Consider the following 14,968-nt stretch of genomic DNA (forward strand, 5'->3'; position numbering starts at 1 on the left):
CACCAGCCATTCCAGCCAATACAGCTGATAGGCATACAGCAGAGGTTGTCTTCAGCTCTGAAGCTGGAGTAGCAGCTACAGAAATAGTCCATTGCCACAGTTGCCTTAGGAAACTTCCCAGTGCTCACACTATGCATTGAGGCCAGTATATACAGACCTTAGGTTATTGACACCTTGCTACAGGAACATCTGTTTACCCATCAGTTTTTCTGAAGGTATGATCTGACCACGCCACAAAGTTAGTTTCTTATCTGTTACCGGCGGTGGCTAAGTCAAATTCTGCCCCAAAGCCTCCTCCACCTCTGACTTTTCTTCTAAAATATCATCTTTTAAAGAATATCATTGCTTAAGATGATCTGTGTGACATGAGGATGATTTTTTGTTTGCAATCAAAAACCTCCAACTTTTCTAATACATTTCAATGCATCCTCAAACATGTTGTTTCCTTAAAGTTTTGTTCCAAGTTTACAAGCTAATTTACGATATCATTAGATTAAATCTTTTCTGTTAGGTTGCTGAACTGCAGCTCTAATACTGAGTGCCTATCTGTGGTCAGGTGATTAAAACAGCAACTAGAGAGCCTAAAGCAGAGACCTACAATACTAGTTATACAGTGCAACTCCAGAACAGTGTATGCACCCCCTAGAGGTAGAACTGTGTAATAGTTAAGTCAAACCTTTTGACTATTCCTATCAATAGCTACACAAGAGAACTAACTATCCTGTGCAGACTTCAACAGTTTTAAGCTAGTTCCACAGCAGGCAGTGGAGAAGCCAAATCAGAAAAAAGTTAAGCAAGCCACAGAAACAGATGCCATTGTATTCCAGATCTTAGCATTTAGGTGAAACACCTGTTAACTATAACCAGTGCTGACATGGTCATGCTGCTAGGAAGCACAGAATCAGCAACATTTGCTGGATTCGTATGTAATTATGTATATGTTGTCACAGCTTGACTTGCAAGCAAAGCATTATGCGTAGTTTAGTACATAAATTTTTTGTGATATTCATTCACAAGCTTAACCAAGTTTGGTCTGTTGGTACTGACCACAGCCATACTGAAGATGCCACCATGTCCCCTGGTCACACCCATCTCTATATTAAGAACTTGCTTGACTCTTGCAAGCTAATCCAATTTTGGTTTGGTAGGAAAAATCGACAGTAGCAAGACAAAGTAAGCTTGAAATTCTTTCATTGCTATATTGAAAACCTATTTCCGATATACAGTATTTGTTCTGGTATTTATCCAGCTCATTTGGAGTAGTGGCAGAATCTGGAGTCTTGTTAAACTAGCATTTTCCCCCACCAAAAGGGATACTAGTTACATTTTAGCCAGCACCCTATTTTAGGGGTTGGCTTAAAAACCAGACTGATACTCTCTGAAAACAGCTACTGAAATAATAAAAAGGACTCCTTTGCACGGGTAACCTAGTTTTCCTTTAATGAGACGAGCAGTAATAGGCACTTACTAGTAGTGCTTTCTCTGACTAGGCAAAGTACTTCTCCCTGGACACACCACAATAGCTACTGTGACTACTCAGCACACTCGCTCCTGAGCGTCTCCGGGACACGCTAAACGAACGGAGCCGGTTGGGCTCGTGCGCTAGGAGACCGGTAAACCCACGGCCGCCGAGGCGCGCGCCTGGCTGGAAGCCGTCACCGAAACGCAGTGAATCCCCTTCGCTACGGTGAGAGAGAAAATTCCTGCTGAAGAGGCCCCCGGCGCGAGGGCCGCCAGGCGAGCCCGCCCCGGAGCCCTGCCCCAGCCTGGGGACAGATGGCGCGGCGAGCCAGCCCCTCCCAGCGCCGGGGCGAGCCGCAGGGCTCCGCGGTGCGCTGCCGGCGCTCGGGGCCGGCCCCCCGCAAGCTCGGCCACACGAGCTCCAAGCGAGCGAGATGCGGCTAGTGCCACCGCTGCCGGCTGCCCCCAGGGGCCTCTTTCCACGAGAAACCGTTATGTGCCCCCCCCCGCGCCCCAGCATCATGGCGCTCACCGCCAACTGAATTGACAGTTTGAATTTTGAATCCGCACCGGCGCCACCCGGTCCGGGCGGGAAGGCCGGGCCGCGCGCGCGAGTCGCCTCGCGCCCCCACACCGAGACCCCAGCACTGCCCCGCCGCCCCCTCGCTCTGCTCCCGCCCCACACGCCGCAGCCCGGCGAGCCCGCTTCTCCCCCGCGGACCTGGACACGGAGCCCACCCCATCCCCACGCACTCACCATGGTGGCTCGGCTGGCGGTGGGGGTGTACTAGCTCAAAACGCTGTCGCTAACCACTCCCTAACTAGCCACTCTGCGGCTCGCCTCACAGTCACACTGAGCCCAACCCGCTGCCCAGCAGTGCCTCATAAACCTCCTCACTCCCCCCAAGAGCACTCCGCGCCACACCCCCGTCGGTGAAGTGAAAACGAGATCCGGCGCTCCACTCTCCTATCTATAAACCCTGCCCCCATCTCGAATGTGTACCCGCACTGTCCCCAGGCCCCAGCGGAGGAAAGCGTCGGACACGGGAAAACGGGAGGGTTCCTTTTGGAGGAACGGCGGGAGCAAGAGCGAGCGTGGCGCTACTTTTCCTGGCGGAGGAACATTTAGGAAAGTGTATCTGAGTCAATGAACTAGAGAAGGCGGGCGCTGATTGGCGGGTTCGTACCTGCAATGCGTCACTTCGGACATGCACAGTCTGGGCTAGAAGCGACGCCCTCCTACTGCACCGCCTGGGGGCGGGGCTTAGAGCCTACAGTGGTTCCAGGGCGGGCGGCGGAGCGGGGCTTTGGGGAGGTCGTGGCACAGGCAGAGCAGGGCCGTCTGGGCCTTCCGTGACTGCATTGCGGCTCGCTCCCCGCCTCCCCGCTGCAGTTGCTATGGCAGGCGGAGTCCCTGCCTTCCTTTCCCAGAGAGTCAGGCTGTAGCTGGTTGGGTGGGGTGTGCCAGGCCCACAGCGCTGGTCTCCCACACGGGCCTCGCCTAGGCATTGAACTCAGGTTGATCTAGATACCTCACTGTGCAACGGGCCATGCCCCGAGCAGTGTACTTAGGTCAACCTACATCACACAGCCGGGCGAGGATTTACTGTGAGGGGAAGACCTCTTTAGGTCTGTAGAAAGTGTCTACACTGCAGTGTCATAACTGCAGCTGTGCTGGTGGTGGGAATTCTAGAGAGTGAGGGCTTGGCTACACTTACAAATTTGCAGCGCTGCAGCAGGGTGTGAAAACACACCCTCTGCAGCGCTGCAAATTGCGGCGCTACAAAGCGCCAGTGTAGTCAAAGCCCCAGCGCTGGGAGCCGTGCTCCCAGCGCTGTCCGTTATTCCCCACAGGGAGGTGAAGTACGGACAGCGCTGGGAGAGTTTTCTCCCAGCACTGGCGCTTTGACTACACTTAGCGCTTCAAAGCGCTGCCACGGCAGCGCTTTGAAATGCAAGTGTAGCCAAAGCCTGAGTCTTGCAGTTACCCCCTTCTTGTCCCCTTAAGATGAACAGAAACAGTGTCTAGGTGTTAGAAGCAGCATTTTAGACTCAGCTCTGGTTTGAGCATTGGCTTGCTAAACCTAGGGTTGTGAGTTCAATCCTGGAGGGAGCCACTTAGGGATGTGGGGCAAAAATCAGTACTTGATCCTGATGGTGAAGGCAGGGGGCTGGACTAGATGACCTTTCGAGGTCCCTTCCAGTTCTAGGCGATAGGTATATCTCCAATTATTTCTTTTCTTTCTTTCTTTCATTATGCTTGATTCAAGCATACTCAAGCTTTTCACAACCATAAAGGCAAGAAACCTTTTTCCTAATGAAAAGGTTAGAGTCTGATGTGATCACATGACTCCAAGGGCTTGGGCTGCTATAGTGACTGTGCTATCATTTGGCTGGGGCGGGGGAGTGTGGAGGAGGACACACAAAGTTAGACACTACAGTAGTAAAAATGTGATGGATGGTATATATTAATGTTCCCATCCTTGTCACAACTGCCAGTGCTGGTGAGAGAGTACGATTTTTAAAAATTCTAGTATAGATACAACCCTGTGTGAACCAGAGAGTGGTTCGCAGTGTAGGCCAGAGGGGTTCTTCCACACACAATACTCCAAAGAAGTTCTCTAATATGCACTGTGAAATAGGGACAGCCTCTTCCCATTGTGACCAAAAGGGGCCCTCTTATAATCTACAGACTTCACCTACAAAGTCATTCAGAAAAAAGCATCCCAGAGAGTACCATTAACGTAAAATCCAGAGATCCTCCATTCACTGTATTCTAAATAGTCTCCCCCACACAGAATAACTAAAAGGGAGTCTCCCCTCAATGTTGTGCAGAAAAAATGTATCCCACTCTATAAATCAGAGATTTCACCACTAGAAATAATGTGTGTAAATAATGGACTCCAGCTCTTCTCCCCTGTATTGTGAATGAGATCCTCTCTCTCTCATTCTCTCTTTTTCACGCACCCTGTGGCCTTGTGCTTAGGAATGATAACCTGGTAAATCTAAATTCAAATCTCAGCTTTTACAATGGTTCTCTCTGTAATTTTGGACAAGTCACTTGAGTCAAAGCTTTCAAACTTGGGTGTTAAAAGAAAGGCAGGTAAACCCATATTCACGTACTTCAGCAAACGGAACCCCTGAAAATCAGGTTGAGTATCTGTAGCTTCCACTGAAGCCAATAAGAATTGTGGGTGCTCTGCATCTCTGAAAAATCAAGCCACTTAATCAAGTTCTTAAATATGTAGCTAGTTGCCTAACTAGACACCCAAACTTGAAGTTGCTTGCTTAAGTTTAAAAACTTTGTTCTTAACCTCAAAGAAGGGAACGATATTGTGTATCTATATAGTTTCAGCCTGAGTATTGTGAGAATTTAATTAATATATATACTTTGTACATAGCTTATAAATGTATAGTATTATACAAATACTATTACTTTTATTATCCCTATTGTGTAACCCAAAGTGATTGCTTTTCATGTCTGTTAGCCTACTCACTATTTCAGTGTAAAGAGAATTTACCTACTCTCTATGATCTCTTGGCTTATAAGCCCTGCTATCCCCCTGGAAATGGGATTTACTTCAGAGGGGTCTTGGATGACCAACCTATCAACTAAAATCCTGTGACTTTTTCCCTCTGAACAATTAGAATAAATCCCTAGGCCTGCCAAATTCTCAGAACGAATGCTTCCTGTATGTTATGTCTCTGTTCAGTTCACACAGCCACTTAGTCCCATTTTGGCTAGGTCCCGATGTAACAGAGTAGTTTCATGCTGTAAGTCATGTCTGTCTGCCAACAACCCCAAAGGGGTGCTGAGGGCATGCCAGAACACTTTTAGAAGAGGGAAGGCTATGCCCAGTGATGAGCTGCCAAAATCTTAACAACCGGTTCCCTATAAAAAGTTCTGATTTAAGGGATGTGCCACAGTATGTATTTTTTGTACCAATAGGGTTACCATATGTCCGTATTTTCCCGGGAGGAATTTTTAAAATTTTAAATTCAAAAATTCCTCCCGGACAGAGATTTAAGAACAAAAAGCCTGACATGTCCGGGAGAATATGGATGTATGTTAACCCTACCTAAAGTTCTTTTTTTAAAAAGATGGGCCTGAACTAGAAATGAACTCTGTTTCACATGTATGGGTCCCTGCCACTCCCTGGGGGTGTGCTAGGGTGACCAGATATCCTGATTTTATAGGGACAGTCCCGATTTTGGGGGTCTTTTTCTTATATAGGCTCATATTACCCCCCACCCCCGTCCCGATTTTTCACACTTGCTCTCTGATCACCCTAGGGTGTGCACATGTGTGGGTCCCAGCTGCTCCCTGCCCCCCTCATTGAAGCAGGTGTGCAGGGTTACTGCCCTGAGAACTGCAGGGTACCAGTGGATGTGGGGCCGGCTGCAGACAGGGGCGTGGGGCAGGGCAGGGTGCGGGGTTGGCTGGAGGCAAGGGGGTGCGAGGTTGGCTGGAGACGGGGGGGTGGGGCTGGCTGGAGGCAGGGCAGGGGCTGACTGGAGGCAGAGGCTGGCTGCAGGCAGGGCAGGAGGGTGCAGGGCTAACGAGACGGGGTGTGGGGCTGGCTGGCTTTGGGCAGGGCCGCAGGGGTGTGTGGCAGGGGTTGGCTGGAAACAGAGGAGTGCGGGGCTGGCTGGCTTTGGGCAAGGGGGTGAGGCAGGGGTAACTTGGCTGGAGACAGGGCAGGTGGTGCGGCAGGGGCTGGCTGCAGGCAGAGAGTGTGGGGCTGGCTGGAGACGGGCTGGCTGTGGGCAGGGTGGCAGGTACTCACAGGGAGAGCGGCTTGGAGCAGCCCAAGCAGCGGGACGCAGCCCAGAGCCAGCAGAGCAGCCGGGGACCCACCAGACAGCAGCGGGAGCCCCAGGGCCAGAGGTCGGGAGAGCAGCAGCAGCAACAGGGCCCGTGCTCAGGGCCAGGCGTGGCCCACATGGCTCCCACAGCGCCCCCAGTGGCCAGAGGAGGAATTACATCACTTCCCAGCCGGAGCCCATCAAAGCCACAGTGCCCCCTTGTAGGGAAGCGGGTTAACAACTGGTTCTAAAACTGCTTCAAAATTTAACTGGTTTGCGCGAACCAGTGCGAATCGGCTTCAGCTCACCACTGGCTATGCCCTTCCACTTTTTATCAGCCCTAAGGATGAGTGACGGGTGGAAGGGAGCTCTGTGGGAGCCGGGCCTCTGGGGAAGGGGGTGCAGGGACAGGGCCTCGGGTGGAAGGGGTGGCGTGGGGGCAGGGCCTCAGGGAGAAGGGGTGGCATGGAGACAGGTTTGGGGGGAAGAGGCAGTGTGGGGGGTGGGGGCATGGTTCTGGTGCCAGGGGCCCCCCCACTATTAGGAAGCTTCCGCCGCTCCTGACACAGTTTGTCCCAATAGCTCACCTCCTGCTCTAGGGCTGGGAGGAAGATGGTGTCAAACTCATTCTATTTTTAAGCATGGTACTTGGACTAGTGTTTACATTTAAGACTGGAATGGACATGAGCACCTGCCCCCAACCCCACTATACCCCATCCCCCGATGCCCCACCCCGCCCCTTTCCACCCCCGATCTGCCCCTTCCCTGCCTCTTCCCACCCTTGCTCCTCCCCCCAAGCGCCTCCAGACACTGCAAAACAGCTGATCTGTGGCAGGCGGCAGGCACTGGGAGGGACGGGGAGGAGCTGATCAGCAGGGCCTGCCGGCGGACAGGATGCACTGCGGGGGAGGGAGAGGCATTGATAGGGAGACTGCCGGTGGGTGCTAAGCCTATGCCGCTGCTCCCCACCTGCAGTTCCTTCTTGCCAGAACTCCGACAGAGTCATGGAATGGACATGAGCAACACATCTCAAAAAACAACCGTTACGAGAGTGCTTGCTTATGTCCATTCCATGTCAGGTGACTCACAAGCAGTGCCTCTGGAGGTGGACAGGAGTTCATGGATGTGTTGATTGTAACACTGCTCTGCCAAAGCCAGCATCATCTCAGGCCTGCTGAGTGATGGCATAGTGGGTTGTGAACGTATTGACTAAGGATGTAAAATATTAAACGGTTAAACGGTAAACATTAGTCTTACAGTTAACCCACCCTAACCATTAACTCCGGATTGGCCGGAGCAGCCCCAGCCCATATCCCTTTAATTGGTTAACCAGTTAAACTATATAAATTTAAATGGTTAACTATTAAAACACTATTTACATCCCTAGTATGGACGGATGACCACATTGCTGCTCTGCAGATATCCTGGATCTGGACACGTGCCAGGAAAGCTGCTGATGACGTCTGTGCTCTTGTTGAATGAACTGTCACTATCGGCAGAGGTGTAGCATTTGCCTGCTCATAGCAGGTATGTGATCCAGAGTGAAATTCTCTGGGATGACACTGGCAGTCCCTTCATCTTGTCAGCCACTGCAATGAAAAGTTGAGTAGACCTACGGAAGGATTTGGTTCACTTTAGGTAGAAAGCCAGGGTACATCTGATGCCAGGGTATGCAGACACCGCTCCTCATTGGAAATGAGAGGCTTTGGAAGGAACACTGGCAGGAAGATATCCTGATTGACATGGAACTGTGATACCATCTTTGGCATGAAGGCTGGGTGAGGGCTCCAGCTGGACCTTGTTCTTGTAGAACTGTATAAGGGGGTTCCAAGGTTAGAGCCTTAATCTTGGAGACCCGTCTCACCAAAGTTATAGCTACAAGGAAGGCGACCTTCCACGACAGATGCAGGAGAGAGGAGGATGCCAGGGGCTTGAAGGGAGAGCCTAGAAAGAAGCAGGTTGATCATGGATCTGCGGGAAGAGTCTATCCAGGCCCTTAAGGAATCTAATCACCATTGCATGTGAGCAGACAGAAGGCTGATATGACTAGCATGTTCACCTTGATCGAGGAGAGTGCCAGACCTTGGCGCTTTAGGTAAAGCAGGTATTCCAGGATGGATTGTAGAAATGACTGAGCTGGGGAAAGATTCCGTTCAGATGCCCAGCAGGTAAAGCACCTCCACTTAGCCAGTTAAGTAGCCCCGGTGGAGGGTTTTCTACTTTCCAAGAGAACCTGTTGAACCTGTGTGGACAACTTGAAAAAGGCAAATATAGTGCCCATCTTTAAAAAAGGGAAGAAGGAGAATCTGGGGAATTATAGACCGATCAGCCTCACCTCAGTCCCTGGAAAAATCATGGAGCAGATCCTCAAGGAATCCATTTTGAAGCACTTGGAGGAGAGGAAGGTGATCAGGAACAGTCAACATGGATTCACCAAGAGCAAGTCATGCCTGACCAACCTGATTGTCTTCTATGATTAGATAACTGACTCTGTGGATATGGGCAAAGCGGTGGACATGATATACCTTGACTTTAGCCACAAGGAGTCCGGTGGCACCTTAAAGCTTTGACTTTAGCAAATCTTTTGATACGGTCTCCTTGTCAGTATTCTTGCCAGCAAGTTAAAAAAATATGGATTGGATGAATGGACTATAAGGTGGATAGAAAGCTGGCTAGATCGTCAATCTCAACGGGTAGTGATCAACAGCTCAATGTCTAGTTGGCAACCGGGTCTGTCCTGGGGCCAGTTTTGTTCAACATCTTCATTAATGATCTGGATGATGGGATGGATTGCATCCTCAGCAAGTTTGCGGATGACACTAAGCTGGGGGGAGAGGTAGATACACTGGAGGGTAGCGATAGGGTCCAGAGTGACCTAGACAAATTGGAGGATTGGGACAAAAGAAATCTCATGAGGTTCAACAAGGACAAGTTGCAGAGTCCTGCACTTAGGACAGAAGAATCCCATGCACTGCTACAGACTGAGGACCGACTGGCTAAGTGGCAGTTCTGCAGAAAAGGACCTGGGGATTAGTGGACGAGAATCTGGATATGAGTCAACAGTGTGCCCTTGTTGCCAAGAAGGCTAACAGCATATTGGGCTGCATTAGTAGGAGCATTGCCAGCAGATCGAGGGAAGTGATTATTCCCCTCTATTCGGCACTGGTGAGGCCACATCTGGAGTGTTGCGTCCGCTTTTGGGCCCCCAACTACAGAAAGGATGTGGACAAACTGGAGAGAGTCCAGTGGAGGGCAATGAAAATAATTAGGGGGCTGGGGCAAATTACTTATGAGGAGAGGCTGAGGGAACTAGGATTGTTTAGTCTGCAGAAGAGAAGAGTGAGGGAGGATTTGATAGCAGCCTACTTGAAAGGGGTTCCAAGGAAGATGGAGCTTGGCTGTTCTCAGTGGTGGCAGATGACAGAACAAGGAGCAATGGTCTCAAGTTGCAGTGCGGGAGGTCTAGGTTGGTGTAGCAGGGTAGTCACCCCGCTCCGGTCCTGAAGGGGTTAAACCAGCCCTGGAAGAGGGCTGCGGCTGTGAGCCAAAGGCTGGGCTGATTGGGGAAACAGTCTCAGCTGGGGCCACGCCCCAATCAGGCCCCAGCTGGCCTTATAAAAGGTTGTGGGCCAAGAGCTCAGGCAGAGTCTCTCTCTAGCTGTGGAGAGAGATGGGCCTGGTTCCCAGGGAGCTGAGCAGGGTACCTATAGTGGAGCAGGGCTGGGGGAAGGCCAGAGGAGCTAGGGCGCTCCAGCCTAGAAAACCCCCAGGCTGCAGGCCTTGCTAAAGGCCAGAAAGGGTACTGGGGTTGCAGAGGTGCAGCCCAGGGCAGGCAAAGGCAGCAGGTTGAAACCCCCCTTGTCAGTGATGAGTGGTTTACAGACTGCAGTCTGCCCCAGTGAGTGGGGACTAGATGGTGACTGGCAGTAGCCACTGAGGTGAGGTGAGGATAGGGGGTTCCCTGGGGAGGGGAGTCCCAAAGTGTGGGGACACTGCCAGGGGGCAGTATCCCCAAGATAAAGGGGCATTGGGATCCAGAAGGGACATTGGCCATCAGAGGGTGTTCCTTGGGCTGAAGAGCTAATTCCCAGGATGACCAGCAGGAGGTCCTGTGCTGGTGAGTCGTCACACTGCTACAATTGGATATTAGGAAAACTATTTCACTAGGAGGGTGGTGAAGTAGTGGAATGGGTTACTTAGGGCAGTGGGGGAACCTCCATCCTTAAATGTTTTTAAGGTCTGGCTTGAGTCATCCTGGTTGGGATGACTTAGTTGGGGTTCATAGAATGTCAGGGTTGGAAGGGACCTCAGAAGGTCATCTACCCCCTGCTCAAAGCAGAACCAATCCCCAAACAGATTTTTGCCCCAGATCCCTAAATGGCCCCCTCAAGGATTGAACTCACAACCTTAGGTTTAGCAGGCCAATGCTCACCAAGCTATCCCTCCCCCCTGCAGGGTTGGTCCTGCTTTGAGCAGGGGGTTGGATTAATGATCTCCTGAAGTCTCTTCCAACCCTAATCTTCTATGATTCTATGTGTGGTGCAGGCCTGCTCCTCAAGGCTTAGCCATGTAGCATCCATGCTGTCAGGTGCAGGGAGGTGAGGTTCAGGTGCAACAGCTATCTGTGGTCCTGCAAGAGCAGGTCTGGGCGGTTTGGGCACGTCTGTGGGGTTGTCACCACTAAGTCCATGAGCATGCCGAACTGATGCTGGCAAGGGGGCCATGGTGGAGCTATCACAATGACTTGTGCATGTTCCCTCTTGAACTTCAGGAGTGTCTTATGAATGAAGGGGATTGGTGGAAAGGCATACATGAGGTAGCTTCCCCATTACAGGAGACAGGCATCTGAAAGCGAGCCTTTGTTGAGGCCGTGTAGAGAACAAAACCGGTGACACTTTCTGTTTTGTTTGGTAGTGAACAGGTCCACCTGGGGTGTCCCCCACTTCTGGAAGATGATCTGAGCAACCTCTGGATGGCGGGACCACTTGTGGCAAGAGAAGAAAGACTTGCTGAGGTGATCTACTAAAGTATTTCAGACTGCTAGAATGTGTGCGGCTTCCAGATGGAGGGCATGCTGGGTAAAGAAGTCCCACAGGTGAAGGACTTCTTGACAGAGGGCTGGCGACTATGCTCCCCCCTGTTTGTTGACATAAAACATTGATGCTGTGTTGTCCATCAATATCTGTCCCACTTTTCCAGATAACTGGGGAAGGAACACTTCACATGCCAGGTGGATGGCCCTGAGTTCTCTGATGTTTATATGTAACAACAGCTCCTCTTGGGACCACAGGCCCTGGGTCCTGAGGTACCAATGTGATCTCTGCATCCCAAGTCTGAGGCATCCAACACCAAGAACACCATAGGTCATGGAGCTCAAACTGAACCCCTTTTGTTATATAGTGCAGGTTCAACCACCATGCTAGGGAGGTAAGAATTTGCAGTAGGATTGTTATGGGTCTTGTCCAAGTGATGCCTGGCTGGGAAGTAAACTGATGTGGTCTGAGATGCAGTCTTGCATGCTGAACTACATAAGTGCACGTGCCATGTACTCTAGCAGTCTGAGACATACTTGGGCTGTGGTGAGCGGAGACTCGGGCAATCAGATCTGACGTTGCCCGGAATATGTCAGGAAAACTCTGACTCGGGTAGAGTCGAGGATTGCTCTGATAAACTCTATCCTCTGTACCAGGATCAGTATTGATTTTTGTTCATTTATCAACAGACCCAGTGCATGGCAGGTGGCTTGCACTACCGCGATGCTATGTTGAACTTGTGCCTTCGAGTGACCCTTGATGAGCCAATCGTCGAGGTACAGGTAGATCTGAATACCCTGATGCCTGAGCTAAGCTGCCATATGTTTTGTAAACGCTCTTGTTGCTGTTGTTAGGCCAAAAAAGGAAGTACTGCAAACTGGTAGTGAGTCCTTCCAACCACAAACCTCAGGAATCTTCTGTGTCCAGATAGAAATGTGGAAATATGCATCCTTTAAGTTGAGGGCAGTATACCAGTCTCCAGGATCCAGGTAGGGGATAATGCAGGCCAGAGAGACCATGCGGAACTTCAACTTCTTGAGATATTTGAGGCCTTGCAGGTCGAGGATGGGTCATAGACCCCCTTTGGCCTTCGGTATGAGGAAGTAACAGGAGTAAAAACCTTTCCCCCTCAGTTCTTTGGGAACTTCCTCCATGGCCCCTACCTGTAGAAGGTCTTGTACTTCCTGAGTGAGCCGTTGCTCGTGAGAAGGGTCCCTGAAGAGGGACGGGGCTGGGAAGGAGGGATAGAAATTAATTGGAGGGTATATCTCACTGCTATGGTGCTGAGCACCCACTGGTCTGATGTTATAGTGGCCCAGGCAGGGAGGTAGGGCAACAGACAGTCTGAAAATAAAAGGGAGGTTGGATCCTGGCTGAAGACTGGGAAGTCGCCCTCAAGCACACCTTCAAAATGCCTGCTTATTTCCCAGGGGGTGATGGCTAGAGCCCGACTGAGTCAAAGCGACTGGATATTGACCCTGGAGGCACTTCAAGTCCCTGCCCTTCCTTCTATAGGACTTGGCCCTGGATTGGTCCCCATATCTTTGAGGCTGTTGTCTTGAGGCCTGAAGCACTTCCTTGAGGCTGCAGGGTCATAAAGGCCCAGGGAGCACAGAGTGGCCCTAGAATCTTTTAGTCTATGCAGCCCACTGTCAGTTTGATCTGGAAATAGGGCTGTGCCTTCGAAGGGGAGGTCCTGGATGGACTGCTGGACCACCGTGGCCTGGCCAGAGGACTGCAGCCGCAATGCCCACCTTATGGATATGGCCAACGCCATTGTTCTAGCCACCTAATCAGCTGCATCAGCCAGCCTAACTGTGTAGTGTAGACCAGCCCTTAGTGATGGTCCATTCTGCTTTTAATTTAGGTTTTGTTCAGCATTTCCTGCTCTAAACAGCTTGAAGCCAACCTGCAACAACGGCACTACTGTGGTTGATGAGCATACTTGGCTTATGTCAACCTAATTATGTCAGTGTCTATACTACAGCCTTCCTACCACCAATGTAAGTGCCCTACTACACTGACATACTAACTCCACCTCCACGAGCAGCATAAGGCTTATGTTGGTGTAGTTGGGGTGAGCTGTGAAATTGACAAGAAAGCCCCCGCTCTCCTGGGGAGAGAAGCCTGAGGGGCTTGACCCTGCTCTCAGCTGGGAGCCAGGCAGCTTTGTCAATTTCACAGTTGGGTGAGCTACCTGGCTCCCTGCAGGGAGGTGAGAAGCTATGGCAGCTGGCCCCCGCTCTCCAGTGGTGAGAAACCCTGGGTGGCTTCTCCCTACTCCTTGCAGGGAATGAGTGGGGTTGAGAAGCCACGGGCAGCTTCCCCCCACTCCTGGTGGGGAATGGGGAGCAGAGGGAGCCCGTGGGGCAGCCAGGCTCCTGGCAGGGAGCTAGCTGCCAGTGGGTCTGAGACATGGGGCTCTCAGCTCTTACACTGTCCCTCTTAGGTTGGTGAAAGCACTCTTAGTGAGGATGCGAACCACCAACTCAGGCAGGATAGTGTGGACATGCACCACTAGAGCAATTACTGCAGTGACTGTAAGTCAACCTAATATAGGTCAACTTAGGTTTGCAGTATAGACATACTCTTATTGTCCAACAGTAAAACTACCTTTTACCTAGTTTGGAGATCTAGGCAAATAATGATTGATGAAGAATTTGACTATTTTCCTTTTTGGAGGCGAGAGAGGGCCAAAAAAAAAAAAGAAAAGCTTTTCTTCAAATTTGTGAGGAGCATTGGTTTTGGTTGCCTTGCATGTGCAACCTCTTTATTCTAGCATTTGGAAAATATAGCTATTTCTTTTCTCCTAATGTAAATCAAAAAAGATCAGAATAATAGTTCATTCCTACCAAAGGTTATAGGTTGAGGCAAAATAAGGCTTAGGACAGAGTTATTGTTGCAACCTGAACTACGGCATAGTGACAAATGCCTCAATAATAAAAATACAGTATATGTAATGTTTTCCTTTACTTCTGTTGCAGGGATTAAAATCTCACAAAATATTTTGTACAGTTCACATGACAGACAGAGGAGTACAGGACCAATTTACTGGGGGCGGGGGGAAATAGGTTTGATTAAAATTGGTGCAATGTGACGCATTGATGCTTGAGCATGATGGTGCAAAAGATTAAATTTTTTAATGATTGCGTGGGGTGCAGTGTAGTTACTACAGAAAGAACCTGTACCGACTATATATATTGCCTGTGTGCCTTTTTCTCCTAAACTGTTGCCTGCTCCACTGAGAAATTTAAACCTCCTCATCTTTTTTTTCTATTCTTATGCTCTAAAGACATATACTATAAGTGGGGGTTTTTTAAGTATTGAAAAAGTCCTGTTCTAGAACATTCTGAACTGAGAAAGCCAGAACTAAGAAAAGGGCTGTGTGGGGGTCCCAATTCTGTAAGCACATGCTTAATTTTACTCATGTGACCTGTTCCAATAAAGTCAATTGGACTGCTCATGTACTTAAAGATAAGCATGTTCATAAGTGTTTGTAGGCTCAAGACCTTAGTAGTTGAATCATTATATGAGAGAGAGAGTAATGTAGCTAATTTCTTTTGATTAACTATAAAAAGTAGTAGTGTGTGACCAAGCAAAATTCCCCCCAAACCACTAAAAAAAGATCGGTGAAATCATGGGCGGCATGGAATGGAGACTGGTGAAGG

The 14,968-nt window shown here is 50.1% G+C and overlaps 1 protein-coding gene and 1 long non-coding RNA gene across 3 annotated transcripts in view; one reads left to right on the forward strand and one right to left on the reverse strand.

Moving 5' to 3' along the window:
* Positions 1 to 2,361, reverse strand: part of CALM2 (calmodulin 2) — a 21,488-nt gene extending 19,127 nt beyond the window's left edge. The window contains exon 1 of one of the 2 annotated variants that reach the window (XM_045010120.1): positions 2,219 to 2,361. In XM_045010120.1, coding sequence (XP_044866055.1) covers positions 2,219 to 2,221 — 3 coding nt within the window. In that variant the 5' untranslated portion in view covers positions 2,222 to 2,361. Of the gene's footprint in view, positions 1 to 1,468; positions 1,567 to 2,218 lie in introns of those variants that run through there. The other variant, XM_045010121.1, reaches the window with a different exon arrangement.
* On the forward strand, positions 1,560 to 14,362 carry LOC123366539. The gene is made up of 5 exons (XR_006578123.1): positions 1,560 to 1,687; positions 11,182 to 11,281; positions 11,990 to 12,082; positions 13,168 to 13,303; positions 14,285 to 14,362. It is a non-coding gene; the product is annotated as an uncharacterized LOC123366539 (long non-coding RNA).
* The last annotated feature ends 606 nt before the right edge of the window (positions 14,363 to 14,968 follow it).

This window comes from Mauremys mutica, chromosome 3 (genome assembly GCF_020497125.1).
Source record: "Mauremys mutica isolate MM-2020 ecotype Southern chromosome 3, ASM2049712v1, whole genome shotgun sequence".
Taxonomy (NCBI): Eukaryota; Metazoa; Chordata; order Testudines; family Geoemydidae; genus Mauremys; species Mauremys mutica.